The sequence below is a fragment of the Papaver somniferum genome, unplaced genomic scaffold (assembly GCF_003573695.1).
Source record: "Papaver somniferum cultivar HN1 unplaced genomic scaffold, ASM357369v1 unplaced-scaffold_99, whole genome shotgun sequence".
Classification (NCBI taxonomy): domain Eukaryota; kingdom Viridiplantae; phylum Streptophyta; class Magnoliopsida; order Ranunculales; family Papaveraceae; genus Papaver; species Papaver somniferum.
The window spans coordinates 832,912-848,078 of record NW_020653081.1 but is presented as its reverse complement, the minus strand read 5'-3'; the positions used below and the strand labels follow the sequence as shown (position 1 = coordinate 848,078).

The window sequence follows — 15,167 nt, the reverse complement described above, 5'->3', positions numbered from 1 at the left end:
ACCCATGAAAAAACCAGGCAAAAGCAAGACAAATCCAAAAAAATTGCCTACTAAAATAGTACAATTCTGCAGATGAAGACAAATATAGACATAACACGTCCTGCGCTATGTCATTGTCCTCCATCTAGAAACTCTTGACTTTTAACTCTTGCGCTCTCTCTTTAACCCCACAATTTAAAGAAAGAAATCAAGAAAATGACATTTGGAAAATCCTTTTTACAAATAAGACTCTCTTTAATGACTTGATACCCGAAGATCCTTTCTTTCTAAATTTTACAACTACAACCACAACCACATTTCACTTCTCCTCTAGTTATCATACTCTTTAACCATGTTTGATTTCGGAAGACAACAACAAGGAGTACGAGATGAACATCCTAGTGATGAAGAACACGATAGATCTTCTTTTTCTGAGAGTCCCTTGTTGTTTGGTAAGAGTAGTCGCAGTTGTAGATTGGCAGTAAATGAAAAGTATTCTGATACACCAAGCTTGACGACGGTAACCCCGCCGACAGATAACGAAAATGGTTTGAAGAAGCTTCCATCTCTACCATCATCATCCAAACAAAACCACGGTGAACCTGCTGCAGAGCAACAGAGAAATATAGAGTTTACAGCTTCGAGTCGTAAAGATGAGACTAATGATGAAAAGGATGGTGTTACATCTCCGCCTTTATGGAAATATCCTCGAAGTAGCAGTAGCATATCTAATTCCACAGAAGTTTTATCGTCCAGAAGTCGCGGAAACTACAATCGGTTTTTCTCTTTTAATGACGCCACAGCTACTACAACTACTGATTTTGTTTCTAATAGATCCCAAGAGATTGCTAGAGGTCGTCAAGAGTTGATGGATATGATTAGAACCATGCCGGAGAACTCGTACGAACTCTCGTTAAAAGATCTAATCGAACATAAACAGCAACCACAACCTACAAAGGATGATCACCATGATGCAACTCCAGAGATGGAATCAAGTCGTAATAGTACCAACAATAGTAGTAGCACTACTTCAAAGGTCTCATCAAAAGATCAAACGAAAAGCAACAGGGAAAACAACATTCCAGTGTTAAAGAGAAGTAAAAGTGCGGATTCAAGTAATGGTAAAAATGGACCTGTTCTTCTCAAAATGTTTTTACCCTTCTCAGATTTTGGCATGCATAAGAAGAAAAGGAAAAACAAGGGTTCCAAAAAGAGTGCTTATTATGCTAAAGTTTCGCCTAAGCCGATTCCACTAATAGAGGGAGAGAAGAATTCTACCACTACTACTAATACCTCCATTGATAAGGAATGGTGGAAGAAGAGGTTTGCAGTTGCAGCAGACGAAATTACTATTAGCCATGGAGGACTAGACAACAGGGGTGAAAGTAGTGGTAGCAGCAACAGCAGCAATGGAAGCCGGTAAGCATATTTTATTTATTAATTCAGTGAAGCCTTTATGATTTGTATATACTAAATCCATTATACGCTACCACCACAAATCTCCAACCGCAAAGTTTTCACCATGTTTCTTACCAACTGACAGTAAAAGATTTCTTAACCATTGAAAATGAGTCAACAACATCCAAAGTTTTCTTGAAAGTCACTATTCCTGAAGTTCTAAATACGTTTTCTTGATTTTCTTCTACGACAATATATAGTGGAGATTATTAAATCTTACTTTTTTCCTCCCTTTTCAAGAGCAATTAGATTTTAGTTTGAAAATAACTTTAATGGAGAAAACACTAAAGTAATACAGACCATAAACTAGTATACATGATTTCAGGTGTACCATTATCAAGTGCATTGAAGTCAAGAGGGTAGGTTAACAATCAAGACTCTCGTGCTATTACCAACACGCGGCTTTTAAAATAGGAAAAGAAACTCTCAGATATTTTCAATGTTTTCCTACAAAAGAAAAATATATGTACCAAGAAAGAAAAGAATGTCTTCCCTGATTGACAGTTTTTTTTTTTTATAATGTGTTGCAGGAAAATGGCTGGCTTGTTAACTTGTTTTTGGTCCTCCAACACCAAAAAAACAAAAACCATCTCACTGAAAGGGAGCAACTACTAACTGGGAATCTCATCTCATTTACCATTACTGTGCCACTAGGAGTAAATAAGTGAAGTAGCCACATCGAAAAGTTTGCAGTAGAGTGTATGACTATGTGTATATTATTCAGAAGTTTTGTGATGATGTACTGTTTCATAGCTTTTCTTTTTTCCTGTCTATCTGAATATGTATACAACATTACAACTTCAAAATTTTGTGAATGCTAGCCTTTGTTCAGAAACATTTTCATTCTTCGATCAGCTGGCATGTAGAGCGTACATCAATTATATCATGAACGGTAGCTCTATAAAAGTACTTCAACAAAATGACAGAATCTAAAGATGGATAGGCCTTGAAGATCACAAAACATCTAGTTACCAGAGGTTAATTTGTCAAATGTTTGTGTTTCTAGTTTTTACAGTAGCCTCTGCTCTTCACAAAAAGCTGTTAGCATAAATACGCACATTTTCAGTAAAATCTGCAGATGACAGCAATAGAAAACTGCAAAATGAACATGTGTACGCTCCTTGTAATCCAAGTTTTGGATCCTTGATTACATTCATGGGTAAAACTAAGTAGCTATTCCTATTTTTGTCTCTAGATTTACATTCGAATCGAGTAGTAAGACTATACCTTTCTTTCATTACTTGTTCCTTTAACTATAAGAGATGAAGCCGAATGTGAGAAATCCCAATTCCTAATTATCATTCTCATCGTCTGAATCAACCAAGACAACTCCTCTTACTTTGTGCCTAGCAAAACAGCGGAAGAGAATAAGAAAGTGAAGCAGTATAGAGATGCAGTAATAAAATGTGAATTATGAAAAGCAACAGTACCTGCGGTAAGCAGGCACAACCCGCTGACTGACTTTTGAGGGGTTTTGATCTTCTGCCAGCTTGTTCACTGCAGCTCAAAATGAACTTTAAAATTATTTTGTACATTTTAACATTTAAGAAAAACAAACAAATGAATTACCGTAAAACCATGCAACTGGGAATATGCAATGGCATAGCCATGGGATATAAACTAAAAGTACTCACATGGAGAACCAAGGACCACTGTAACCGGTGATGCGTTGAAGTTGCTTATAGGAATAGCCATTGGCAATGCTTTATCCGATACCGTCGATTCCCGTAACTTCTTGTTTTTGGAAAACAAAGCAACATCGAGTTGGGCCTGGATACTTTCATTTTTCTCCTGAATGATCAAGATAACAAGTCAAGTAACATATCTGCTAATCTGCTATACATTACACGATTGAAGAAAACAGATGTGATCGACAAACACCTGTAAACTCAACATAATACTTAGTTTGAGCAAAGCAACAAAACGTACAAGAACTTTTCATCTACAGATAAATTGTGGCATAAAGTGAGAGCTTAATTTAGATCGAGGAATCAAATAACATATGAACAGCTCTACAAGTAATTACCTAATAAGCTAAAGACTCCTGAGCAAACAAGATCCCTTGTTGCCCTTTGATATGGATTTTCTAAAGCTGATGGAAAGTTGGTAACTGCTTACAGTTATTTATATCTCTTTATATAGCTTCGCTTGCAATAATTATTTAAATATAGGAGGTGTTATTTACTTGATTACATCAGGAGCATAATAGTCATTCTACAGTGTTCTCTATGTACTCCTAATGAGAGTACTCATCTAAATTGTAATAAACATTTATAATTTAGTTAACAATCAACAGCAACCTGCAAGCCCATATGCCTTCCTACATGGAAAAAGTTTCAAATCGGGATTTATGTACATTCTGCAGTTTACCCTTTCATATACTAGGGATTTATGATTTTCCCTACAAATGTTTCAGAACTCTTTGTACCCTCTTCGCTTCAAACCTTGGCTTCTCAACATTTTCCTTTTCACATAAACCTAACCTAATCAGGACTAACCTTTTACCTTTCCACAAAAATTTTAAAAAAACACTTGGAAGTTCCAATTACAACTACTATAAAAGAAAAGAAGTTCGATAGTCTTAGGAAAACGAATGATAAGCCAGATAGAGTTGATCAATTTAATATTTTAGCATTAGAGCAAGTGAACAGACCTTCTCCGCAGATAACCTTCTTGTCAACTGATAGGAGCTCTCTTGTTCTGCACCAAATATGAGAAGAAAAGCAATAGATTGTTTCAGCAAACTAGCTACTCAAAGCTGTACAAAACAATTAAGAGGGAGAGAAGATTGTAGACGTTGAAGTCTTCTATTTACATGCGCTACGGATGCAAGTATAATTTTAGGACGTGAACTTTGCTAAAAATCACTGCATGAACCATATAAATAGAATCTTTACATGTATAACAGTAAGTTAATATCTGAAAACACATAGAATTATTAGAAGCCAGTTAGATAAGCCGTTTGAACAAAAAGATTTACATTTTGGTCAGATGCATTAGTACCATAAAGAACGCACAACTTAATACGAAGAGTGTAATAAACGACATGTTTTACAGTATGGACATGAGTTGACGCTGGTACTCGTATTGACACATCGGTACACTGCTACAGTTCTGGTAGCCGTTAAAGTTAAATACTTTTGCAGCTAAGTTCTATAAAGTTTGCTGAAATAGAAGGAACATGAAATGAAAGAGCAGAGAAAGAAACATGGCTCCTTTTTTCTTCAGTATAAGCATGAGTACAGCCATTTTATTTTATTAGGAAGAATATGTAACATAAACCTGACCATAACCTCCCGTGTCCCTGTTTCCTACTTTCTAAAAACAGTTCACTTCAGTTTGAAGCAAGGAAAAGCAGAGAATCATTTCATCTTGACTCATAGTTCATACAGCATGTAGTGAGAAGCTAAGTGCTTTTCCTTTTAACTAGTTCAAAAACTTAATCATGGGTTCAGTATAATAAAGTCAGTTTGCAACATTATTTGAGAAAGAAAACATGAATTATTGAGCAAATATTTACAAACACCAAGTATTAAATGCAGGATTAGGATCGTCAAATATCACTGAAGGTTTGTGAAATAACTCATCATTCAAGAAAGAGGTTCTAGTGAGAGCCAACAGATACAGAGATAAATATAAATTATTAAATTTGACAGAGTTTGTAAGAATATATTACCTCGTACAACTAATTGATGATTTCTTTTGAATGCTTCATAGAGCTCCAAACATAGATTTGCCATTGCATCATTGTCAGATGACTTCATGAGCCTGACTAAAGAAATAGTAACAAGTGGCATCCCCTTGGACTTGTGAGCAATCAACTTAGCAACACTGGCGCCTGAAATAGAGGAATTTAATATACAGTATCCATCGTATCAATTTCTAGATAAGGACTGAAACAAGATATATTGAGCATGAAAAGACTGAAAACTGTTATTACACTGATAAAATGGATGTGAAACTCAACATATTACTTGTATTCACAGCAACAAAACATGAATGAGAATGCAGCCAAAAAGACATGGTGTTAAAGAATTAAATCAACTAGGAAGATGAAATATGTCCATAATGGCAGATATGGTTACAATTCCACAATTCACATTCAATGCCTTTGTGACATTAGTTTTGGTTCCCTACTCCATCATATCCTGTTTGAACTTGCAAGGTTCCTTGCTCATCTACTATCACACATTTGATGCTAACACTTATATCAGAAATCTCAATCTGAAATCTACGGAAGTGCTTTGATGAAGAAGCAGAACTAGGAAGTGTCAGTATGACGAGACGGATCACTGTCTGAGTTTTTATGGATGTCAAGACCTACCTCTCTCAACATCCACCGACCACGCAACTACAGATTAATACAAAACTTGAGGTTTCAAATTCACACATTGTAATCACAACTAAATTAAAAACCAAGAAATCACCACTGCAGTTAGAGAAACATAAAGTCATGGTCAACATTTCTACACAGAAATGAGATCTGTAATCAGTTCTAAGCAAGTACGAATAATAGAATAATTAAAATTCAAAGTACAAAAGCCCATTTATATTTAAACTTTGCAATCCATATTGTTCTAGATAAATATTAGAACTGTATTACAAAGATGTCTCAGTATTTAATGTAGCTGCAAGGTGTTCACCACGACAAAGGAAAGAAACAATGAAAAGCACAGTTAATTGTTACTTCAAAAACACTAAATAATCTTAATCCAGGATCCCTCTTCCAATGTTACTCCCAAGACATGGTTAAAATGTGACATGTAGGGCCCTCTCAGAGATAGTACAAGAGTTGATTATTAAATGAGCTCTTTGTCACCATCAACTCTCCTCATCACAAATCAATATATTCAAGAGTTGTATCCCCATCATTTAGTGATTGCTAATCGATGGTGTTGACTCATTCATTACTCCATCAATTGCAATCAATGGATGATCAGATTACAAGTGTTAAATACTGATTTCTTTTAGGAGGATCTAGATGGCTAGGACAGCACCCTCAACATAAGTCTTTAACTCTACGTGCACCCCACGGGCCAATGTAACCACGCTATAAGATAACATTGTCAGCAGAGCCATATTCAATATTAATTGGTTCTGCTATTTGGAATTTCAAAATGAAAGAGAAAGGGACAAGTAGATTACAAGAAAGCAGTTGGTTAGTATGATGATGTGAACATCCAAAAGACAACATGGAGTTAATGGAAAAAAGGTGAAGGAGATTTCACCACATTCACCATCATAAGTTAGTATCTTTAACCAAAACTCAGCAATGAAGTTAATTAAAAAGGACGGACACCAAACACATCCACATAACTCAACCGTATTATTCCAACATCTCACACATCAAGGAACTATGATTCTCCTCCATTCATAAATTTGGTTGCTTGAAAATGTAGCAATCCTTAGAAATGAGTTGATACGGGTGGATGGAGAGCACACCTTTAGTTCATTCATTCAAATAGTCAAAGAGACATAATATACATCTAGAAATCGCCCTATTTACATTCTTTTTTAACCACATCCATGACTAGACTTCCCATAACCACAACTTCTAAGACACCAACTCTGAAACAACATGTAATACAACATTTAGAGGGTAAAGTGTTCATACCCCAAATCCACAGTTTTAGACCGATTTCACTCAGGCCTCAAGCTGTGCCTAAGCCTCATGTTCATCATCCTCAAGCAATTTTCAATACTCCTTAGCAATCTTATACTTGATGCTTGCTAAGCACCAATCGGATAGAAAAGATAAATGGAAAGACTAATAAGCAACTCACTCACCATGATCAGCTTCAGATCTAGAAGACGTGACATAGCCTCCAAGAACAAGCTTAACATTATCAGACTTGAGTGATGTGATGAGATAATCTACAAACTCAGACAATGAACCACCTATGCCAACATCATCTCTCTGCCACAAAAATCCCAAGTAGTCAGGTCTACCAGATAGTATGTGCTAATGAAAATAAAAAAATAGTCTATCACCATGAGACTTATCCATCAAGAATAGGGTTTCAGAAATTCATTCATGGGAAGAACTATAATCTGTTTACATCAATTAGATTAGGAATTTTGAGCAAGTGGGATAATAGTTCTTTCGAACATGCATATGTTGAGATGAAGGAATTCTGTGCTGCAGGGAGTGCAATGACAAGCTTTTTCTCCTGTTCATATCATTTATAAAGATTACTAATATTACACCTAGCAGATGGAGAGCTAACATTTGCTGCATACTGATATTCTTAGGTAGCCGCAGAAGATTCCCCAGTTCGATAACCTTAGAAACCCTGGTTACATCAATGTTTCTAACAGGACAGCCATCTAGTACACCTACTTTGTAAGTTGGCTCAATAGTTAACAATACATCTTTCATCTAATTTGCAATTAAACTTGCAGGGTAGAGCCTAAAACCCTTCGTATAACTCTCTAATGGTCAAGTGGTTTGTCAGTTGAAAAATAAGTGACAAATGCATTCTGTAAGAAATTATACAAATTCATTTTTATCAATAGCTAACGAATTTCATCACACAAACCCAATAGTGAACACAATTCCAGCAACCACAAGTGTTTTGATTCCTAACAAAATCAAGGTGCTGTGAGGATGAATTCACAATGTCCATCAGAAAATCAGTTCTGATAACTAACATTATCACATTTTGGTTTTTTATTTCTCTTTCAGTTTCTCACTATACTTGTACTCCATTATTAATCGTTATCTTTGTTCCTAGAGATCCATAAAGAAACCATCAAAACAGTACATTTATCAATTGTTATTAGACACTTGAAAAACAAAAACCAGAAGTTAAAACTTCGAATATTTCAACTATTACTCTCATCAATCATTGTCACAACTATAAAAAACTAGAATCAAACAGACTTTAATTAACCCTAATAAAAGAGCTTCAGTACACAGAACTAAAAAAAAAAAATCAAAAGAAATCACCAGTCAAATTCTAGGGTTTGGTTTTTCTGAAAAAAAAAAAAAAAAAAAAAAAAAAAAAAAAAAAAACTTATTTAAAGAAAAGAAGGAGAAGAGATTAGTTACCAGGTCTTCAAGCTGTTGAATGGATTTGGTGGACTCCCAAGTGTCAGAATGAAAATCAGTGAGATGGATTCTAAGAGTGGAAGAATTAAGAGCATGGATATGAAAAAGAAAGGGTAAATCAAGTGAAGGGAGAGAACTAGAAGGGTTTTCCCATTCAGCGTTTAGTTTACCAAATATTGGTTGGAAATCTTCAAAGATTTTAGACATTGTTAACAAATCTGTAGAGAGTAATAGTAGAAAAGTAGGTGAGGTTTTTAGTCTTTAGGGAGAGACGGAGACCTCTAGAAAATGATTCATCGATCGAAAACAAGAAAGAGACACAGAGAGAGAGAGAGAGAGAGAGAGAGAGAGAGAGAGAGAGAGAGCGGAGAGAGAATATAAAGCAATTAAGGCACAAAGAGCCTGTTGCTGTTGGTTCTGTTATTTGATATTCGTTTTCTTCCAGAAAACAGAAAATGGCGCCATTGCTGGTCTGACTCGCCTGAGGCACTGACAAAAATAAAATGCAAGAAAGAAATGTGCTACCAAACTTACAAGAAGCACTTTCTGCCCCAGAAATATCACACCCCAAATTTTACACTAGGAGGCGGAATTTGTGCATTCTATGGCTAGAGAGTCCTGCTCAAGTCTTTGGATTTCATTGCTGCTCCTAAAACTAGTGCGGGGTCTAAACATAATGAGAACTGCCAACACGAATGTACGATAAAATGTTCAAGTGCAACAAGAGGTTCAAGAAAAATTAAACCTTCAAGGACCAACGTGAAAAGATTACAATTGCTTAAGCAAATTTATCGGAAATTTCTAAAGTGCAGAGAAGGAAGAATCATTATCACACATCTAAATATTCCAAATTGTCTCAACTCTCAATTTAGGCATTTTTGTTTCATCCACCAAATTAACTGATGCCGAAATCTTGAAACCATTAATCTCTGAACCCCTCGACCACTCCAATCCTAAATCCTTACTGGAAGTCTGATAAGTAGCCTTCAAAACATTATCCTCATAAACCTTTTGAGACATAGCTAAATCCCAAGTATTTTTTGATACATCATAACAGGGTTCAAAGGTAGTTACTCCAGCATGAACATAACTGTACTTCAATTTACAATTCTCAGTACCAAACATGTAATTAGCTGAAACCTTATTTGCTTGATTAAGTGCAATTGTCCCATCTAACGATGTCCTGTTTTCTCTATGCTCATGTACATATGTCAAACTCAATGGTTTTTCCATAACCCTAACTGTATTCATGAATCTAAACGTCGCGTCCATTTTAGGGACATCGTAATCGATGGCGAAGTATCCAGGCTTTTCAACAGTAAGAAGAGCTGAACCATCTAAGCGTCCATTAGCAACAGTAAAATTATCCAAAGAAGCTCTAAGCTTAACATCACCGGCGTTAAATGCGACCGTACCAGCGGCGCTAGTGTCGTAACTCCCTTTTGCTGAAGCCCTCATCATCTTTCCTTGTGTAGTTTGAAATCCCAACAATTAAATTATCAACGAGAACTTCTATAAACTGGTTTGTGAATTGTGAATTTCAATCTAGTTCTTACCTAGGGCGAAGTAAAGTAGTACACGAGAGATGAACAAGAAAGTTTTATATTATAGACTCAGGCTAACCCTAATAAGCGTTTGGGATACACATTAGTGTTAGTCCTCAAGGAGTTGGGGGAGTCGGGTGTAGTGGGTTTTCTCATGTTAATCGTGGGGGAGTTCGAAGGAGTCTCTCAAAATTCTCGTTAGTTGTGGGAGAGTTTAGAAGAGTCTCCTAAACTCGTAGAAATTGACGTTTAGTCCCAAAATTAGTGGGTTTTGGACGCTCTAGTCCTATGCTTCCAAGCCTAGTACTCATTAATCCAAATTATCCCCGTGTAAACAGTTTGGTCCAAAATTTAGACGAGTTAGTCCAAATTTACACCGATTCAAAATTTTCCAAATTTTCGCATTACCAAAATTACCCTTTCAAAGTTAAAACGTTTTGAATTGTTTCGATTTTAGATCTCAAAGTTCAGGAGAGGGAGCGATGGAGAGAGACCGAGAGAGATTTTGGAGGAGATTTCTTGAATTATCTCGTTTCTTCTCAGCTGCAAATCCTAAGTCTGTCGATGAGCCTCTCTGCTAGGATTCATTTTTGAATCTCATCGATGAAATCGAAAACGATTTTGATCTTTCTAATACCGAAATGCATATGGAAATTCGCTTATTATTCATTTTTTGTCTTTTTTTTTTTTACTTCGGATTGTCTCTGTATTTGAATCGCTTGTCGAAGAATTCAAGCTTGAGATGTCGCTAAAATGAGGAGGAATTACACGGTTTCTCTCTTTGGTTCGTGGGAATTGAAGTTTTGGTGTTATGGCTCTATTGGATTTAGTTTTAGGTGTTTTGTTTATTCGCCGGTATTAGGTGGATTTTTTCTTCTGGTTATTGAGGAGAATTAAGTTATTAAGGTAATATTTCTATACCTTTATATTGAATTTGTTTGTGGATGTTGTGATTTTCCAGGTTCAAGTTGATCTATTGCATCTGCTTGTATTTTCCAATTTCGTGTTTTTGATGTGAATTAATGAATTGAGCTATCAGCATAAATAAGACTCAATTATGTGCAGATGGCCCCTCCTAAGTTGAGTCCTCTAATTCATTTTCTAGTGTAGCTATTCATTATTTTGTATGCAAATTGTTTGTTGTTGCTAGTAGAAAACATTACGGAGGTTTATTTGATTGAGAGTTAGGTATTAAGGAAAATAAACCTTGGCTTCTTAGAAAGATAAAGATGGGACTGTATAAATCAGGAGAAAACTATTTAAGCATTTCAATTTTGAGCTACGTAGTAAGAAATTAAAATTTAGGTCACTGAATCACTTAGATGTCTTGTGAAAACGAGGTAAGAAAACAGGGCCTACTTTGATGGGTAGCTACTTATCCATATGAAATGTTGACAGTGTGGGTGTTACTTTTCTTTTATTTTTGTTTTGATTAATTTTTCTAGTTTGGCATTCTTATTTACATAGTATGGGTGGGTCTATGGCCTCGTGCTGCTTCGGTGCTCAGGGTTCACTTTTGATAATCTTTTGTAGTTCATTTAACGAAAATAAGATATCATTGTTTTATAGTCAGCAAGGAAAAGAAACAACATTTTGTTTGTGTTTTTTTTTTCTTTTGAAGAGAATGTTGTGTTTGATAAAGGGTTGTTGTCATTTGCAATGTTGTGGTTGGGTCAATTTTTGTAATGGTCTGGTCGTTTGAGGTTTTGGATCCTGATAGGTCATAGTGTTTGTATATGAACTATAATTTGTATATTAATCGAGATACAGGAACAAACACATGATTTGTTCAAGATCTTAGAAGTGTGACTAAGTAGGTCTAGGTCCTTTTAATGTTCAATTGCTAGTAGAAATTATGTATGAATATAAGGGGGTTAATTTTGATTGGATTTTTCGTTTTATTGCAGGGACGAATGAAAGTTGCGGATTTTGGATGGTCTGCACATTCAAGTGAGAAGAGACATACGATATGTGGGACATTAGATTATTCATCACCAGAAACGGTTAAGAACAAAGGACATGACTACTTAATTGACACCTTGACTATGGGTATCCTTTTTGGGTTCCACCATTTGAAGCCGAGACGCAGAAGAAAAAAAAATTGAATGGTATTATTAAGGATCCCCACTCCCCTGCTTATTTCTTTTGTTTTGCATCTTGCATTTTTCTGTTTTTTTTTTGTTGATAAACAATACATAACTATATCCAGATTCAATACTCAAAGTAGGATTCATGCACCTTTAGCATTATCACTTTTCTATTTTACTAAAATTAGAAGTTGTCGACGTGTGTTGCATATATGCCCATAGTTTTACACATGCTAAATATTAATGTATGCATAGTTGTACACATGCTGAATATTGATGTGTACGTTATTACATAGTTATACACATGTTAATTGTTAATGTGTACATAGTTGTACACCTGTTTATTGCTACATTTAGTACAGCATGTTCTTGTCAACGTCTGATCCAGTCATGATACAAGTATGTGAACCATCAGTAGTTCATCTAATTTCTAACTTAACTGAAGTTACTCATTATTTGCTAGATTTTTACTTAACATGCTAGATGATTCCAAGGGGCATGTATAGACTCACATCTAGTTTATTGATATCGAAGATTAGGCATCCGAATACAACTCTTTTAATGCTTGTTTCAAAGTGGTCACTTAGTAGATGCTATAGTAAAATTACAGTTGATGTTGGTCTTTGTCAAAGTGAGACAAAAACGTAGCACCTAATATTCTCTTAGACAATGTCTTACTGATATAGGAACTTGTTGTGGTGTGTTCATTAGAAGTATATTTTATGTAAGGAAAAACGTGAGCCAAAGTTGTTAGTGTGCACCAGTTGATTGTTAGCGTGTACATAGTGGTACACCTGTTTATTATTAACGTGTACATAGTTGTACACCCGTTTATTGTCAGTGTGTACATAGTTGTACACCTGTTGAAATGTGCACATAGTTGTACTTGTTGATTATTAATGTGTACATAGTTATAAACATGTTGATTATTAATAATTTTTCTTATTCAAGTTTGATTTCTCATTAAGTATTAGATTACGCTAATATCGGCATTCGATAGTAACATGTAGCTGTAATTTCATAAATAGGCAACCAAGTGATGCTTTCAACTTTTAGGACATTTTAACTCATTTTTGTATACACATGGTTTCTTAGTTGTGACTAAATATGTTATGAGTGATGTTATATATACTTGCATTTTTACCAAGTACTATCATTTTGATATTGATAAATGTTTCTTGCTACCCTTGTTTTTCTACTTTATTTGTCTTATATTTTCTTTCATTCTATCTTGGCTTGTCGTGATTTCATATATTTTCTTTCTGTAGATAACGATATCGTCAACAAGAAAAGGAGTTGCATTTCTGAATAGTGAAGTTGGCAAGGTAAATTCCTCACTTGTGCCCCCTCTAACCATTTATTCCTTGTGAAATCTGTGAAGATATTCTTTTGAACGGTTAAATACTGGTAGAATCTTTATGTGCATTTTTTTTATTATACCCGCTATACAAGGTTCACTTGTTTGTACACCAGTTATGCGAAGTGTACTTTTTAGTGCACTAGTATTATCATACGTACTTGTTGTAAGTCGTGCACTTCATTTCTGCATTGATTATGAACCTCAAATCTATTAAACTAGTATTTTCATTTAGACTTGTCTATACACAACAAACATAGAATTCTTCTAATGTCGGGTATCATCACCCCAAGTCGTAGTTAGGTAGTAAAATTTAGGGACTTATAAGCATCAAAGGGCTTAGTGGTGTGTACATAGAGTGCACTTATATTTTATGTATACAAACCAAAAATTAGGGAAAGCACTAATGTGTACGGGTGTTGGAATTTTTGTAGGTGTGTACATAGTTGTACAATATTATACTCTATCATTATTTTATGGATTTTTTTGGTATGTATGTTGGGTTTTTTGGGTTTATATAGGTGTGTACATAGTTGTATACCATTGTACAATCTCAACAATATATATGAGTTATTTTTGGGTATGGATGTTTTTTTGTTTTAAAATTTTATAGGTGTGTACATAGTTGTACACCACTGTGCTATCTCAACACTATATGCATGTTTTTTGAGTATACGTGATGGATTTTTGTAAGCATGTATATTGTTGTACACCATTATGCTCTCTCATGATTTTATGGCCTTTTTTTGTGGGTATGTATGTTGGATTTGTTGATTTTTGTAGGTGTGTACACCATTGTACAATCTCATTATTATATATGACCAGTTTTGTGTGTATGGATGTTGGATTAGTTGGATTTTTTTATGTGTACATAGTTACACACCATTGTAATATATGGTCTGTTTTGTGGGTATGGATGTTAGATTTTTGTAGGTGTACATAATTATACATCATTCTGCTCTCTCAAAAATAAAAAATAAAAAAACTAATTCTTGATGAAACCATAAGTTGTTGTTTTTCGATATCATGAGGTGATTTTAATCGCATGCTTGCTATGTGTTTAGGTACTTTTCGAGAGAGCTTAAGAAAGTGGAGAAGAACAATGGACAGGTTCTGTAGATGGATGCTTTTCTAGATTCGAGTAGCATACTTACTATGTTTTTAGGTACTTGCTATGTGTTAGATTTTAATAGCATGTTCCTTAGTGATGCTTAGGTGGAAAATTGTATGTGGTGTACAAACTGGTACACCTTGTCTTGTCTTTGGATTTTTGTAGTGTTTGTACACCAATATAAACTAAGATTTTTTTTAAAATGAAAATTATATAGTCATATGGGTACTCTTTTTGTAGCTCTCGGAAAGAGCTTTCTAAATATATAAAGTTTATGAATTTTGGATGAGCGGTTCGAAAGATAAAACATTTTAATATTATTTTTATATTATTTAAAATTGGTGACGTCATCATAAGTCACTGTGGACTAAACTAAAAATATTTGGATTAAATTGTAAATATTAAGGGTTATTAGTGTACTTTCCATATTTTAAATAAATAAGGGACTAATTCGTACCTAATTGAATGGGGGTGGACTAACTAGTATATTTGGATGAAATTTTGGACTAAACCGTATTTTCCCCCCCAAACTCCCCAGAAAACCCCGTTAGTCATGGGGGAGTTTGAAACAAACTCTTAA

At 34.9% G+C, this 15,167-nt stretch overlaps 3 protein-coding genes across 3 annotated transcripts; 1 reads left to right on the top strand and 2 right to left on the bottom strand.

Moving 5' to 3' along the window:
• Positions 1 to 239: 239 nt before the first annotated feature.
• On the top strand, positions 240 to 2,274 carry LOC113346438 (rac guanine nucleotide exchange factor JJ-like). The gene is made up of 2 exons (XM_026589982.1): positions 240 to 1,398; positions 1,968 to 2,274. Exons 1-2 carry the CDS (start codon positions 332 to 334, stop codon positions 2,050 to 2,052), a joined length of 1,152 nt encoding a protein of 383 aa, XP_026445767.1. The 5' UTR covers positions 240 to 331; the 3' UTR covers positions 2,053 to 2,274.
• Positions 2,275 to 2,383: 109 nt separating this feature from the next.
• Positions 2,384 to 8,980, bottom strand: LOC113346440. Its single transcript, XM_026589983.1, has 7 exons — positions 8,489 to 8,980; positions 7,225 to 7,354; positions 5,114 to 5,275; positions 4,091 to 4,137; positions 3,072 to 3,228; positions 2,868 to 2,934; positions 2,384 to 2,783 (listed from the first exon to the last, which is right to left on the bottom strand). Exons 1-7 carry the CDS (start codon positions 8,693 to 8,695, stop codon positions 2,729 to 2,731), a joined length of 825 nt encoding a protein of 274 aa, XP_026445768.1. The 5' UTR covers positions 8,696 to 8,980; the 3' UTR covers positions 2,384 to 2,728.
• Positions 8,981 to 9,216: 236 nt separating this feature from the next.
• LOC113346263 (outer envelope pore protein 24B, chloroplastic-like) lies at positions 9,217 to 10,054 on the bottom strand. Its single transcript, XM_026589816.1, has one exon. It carries the CDS (start codon positions 9,947 to 9,949, stop codon positions 9,326 to 9,328), a length of 624 nt encoding a protein of 207 aa, XP_026445601.1. The 5' UTR covers positions 9,950 to 10,054; the 3' UTR covers positions 9,217 to 9,325.
• Positions 10,055 to 15,167: the final 5,113 nt, after the last annotated feature.

What these genes read in the sequence shown, in the direction of transcription:
- LOC113346438 (XM_026589982.1), top strand. Translation starts at nt 332, where the DNA reads ATGTTTGATTTCGGAAGACAACAACAAGGAGTACGAGATGAACATCCT. An exon ending in AACAGCAGCAATGGAAGCCG is followed by an intron (nt 1,399 to 1,967) that starts GTAAGCATATTT and finishes AATGTGTTGCAG; the next exon opens with GAAAATGGCTGGCTTGTTAA.
- LOC113346440 (XM_026589983.1), bottom strand. Translation starts at nt 8,695, where the DNA reads ATGTCTAAAATCTTTGAAGATTTCCAACCAATATTTGGTAAACTAAAC. An exon ending in TTCAACAGCTTGAAGACCTG is followed by an intron (nt 7,355 to 8,488) that starts GTAACTAATCTC and finishes TTTTTGTGGCAG; the next exon opens with AGAGATGATGTTGGCATAGG. An exon ending in GTTGTGCCTGCTTACCGCAG is followed by an intron (nt 2,784 to 2,867) that starts GTACTGTTGCTT and finishes CTGTTTTGCTAG; the next exon opens with GCACAAAGTAAGAGGAGTTG.
- LOC113346263 (XM_026589816.1), bottom strand. Translation starts at nt 9,949, where the DNA reads ATGATGAGGGCTTCAGCAAAAGGGAGTTACGACACTAGCGCCGCTGGT.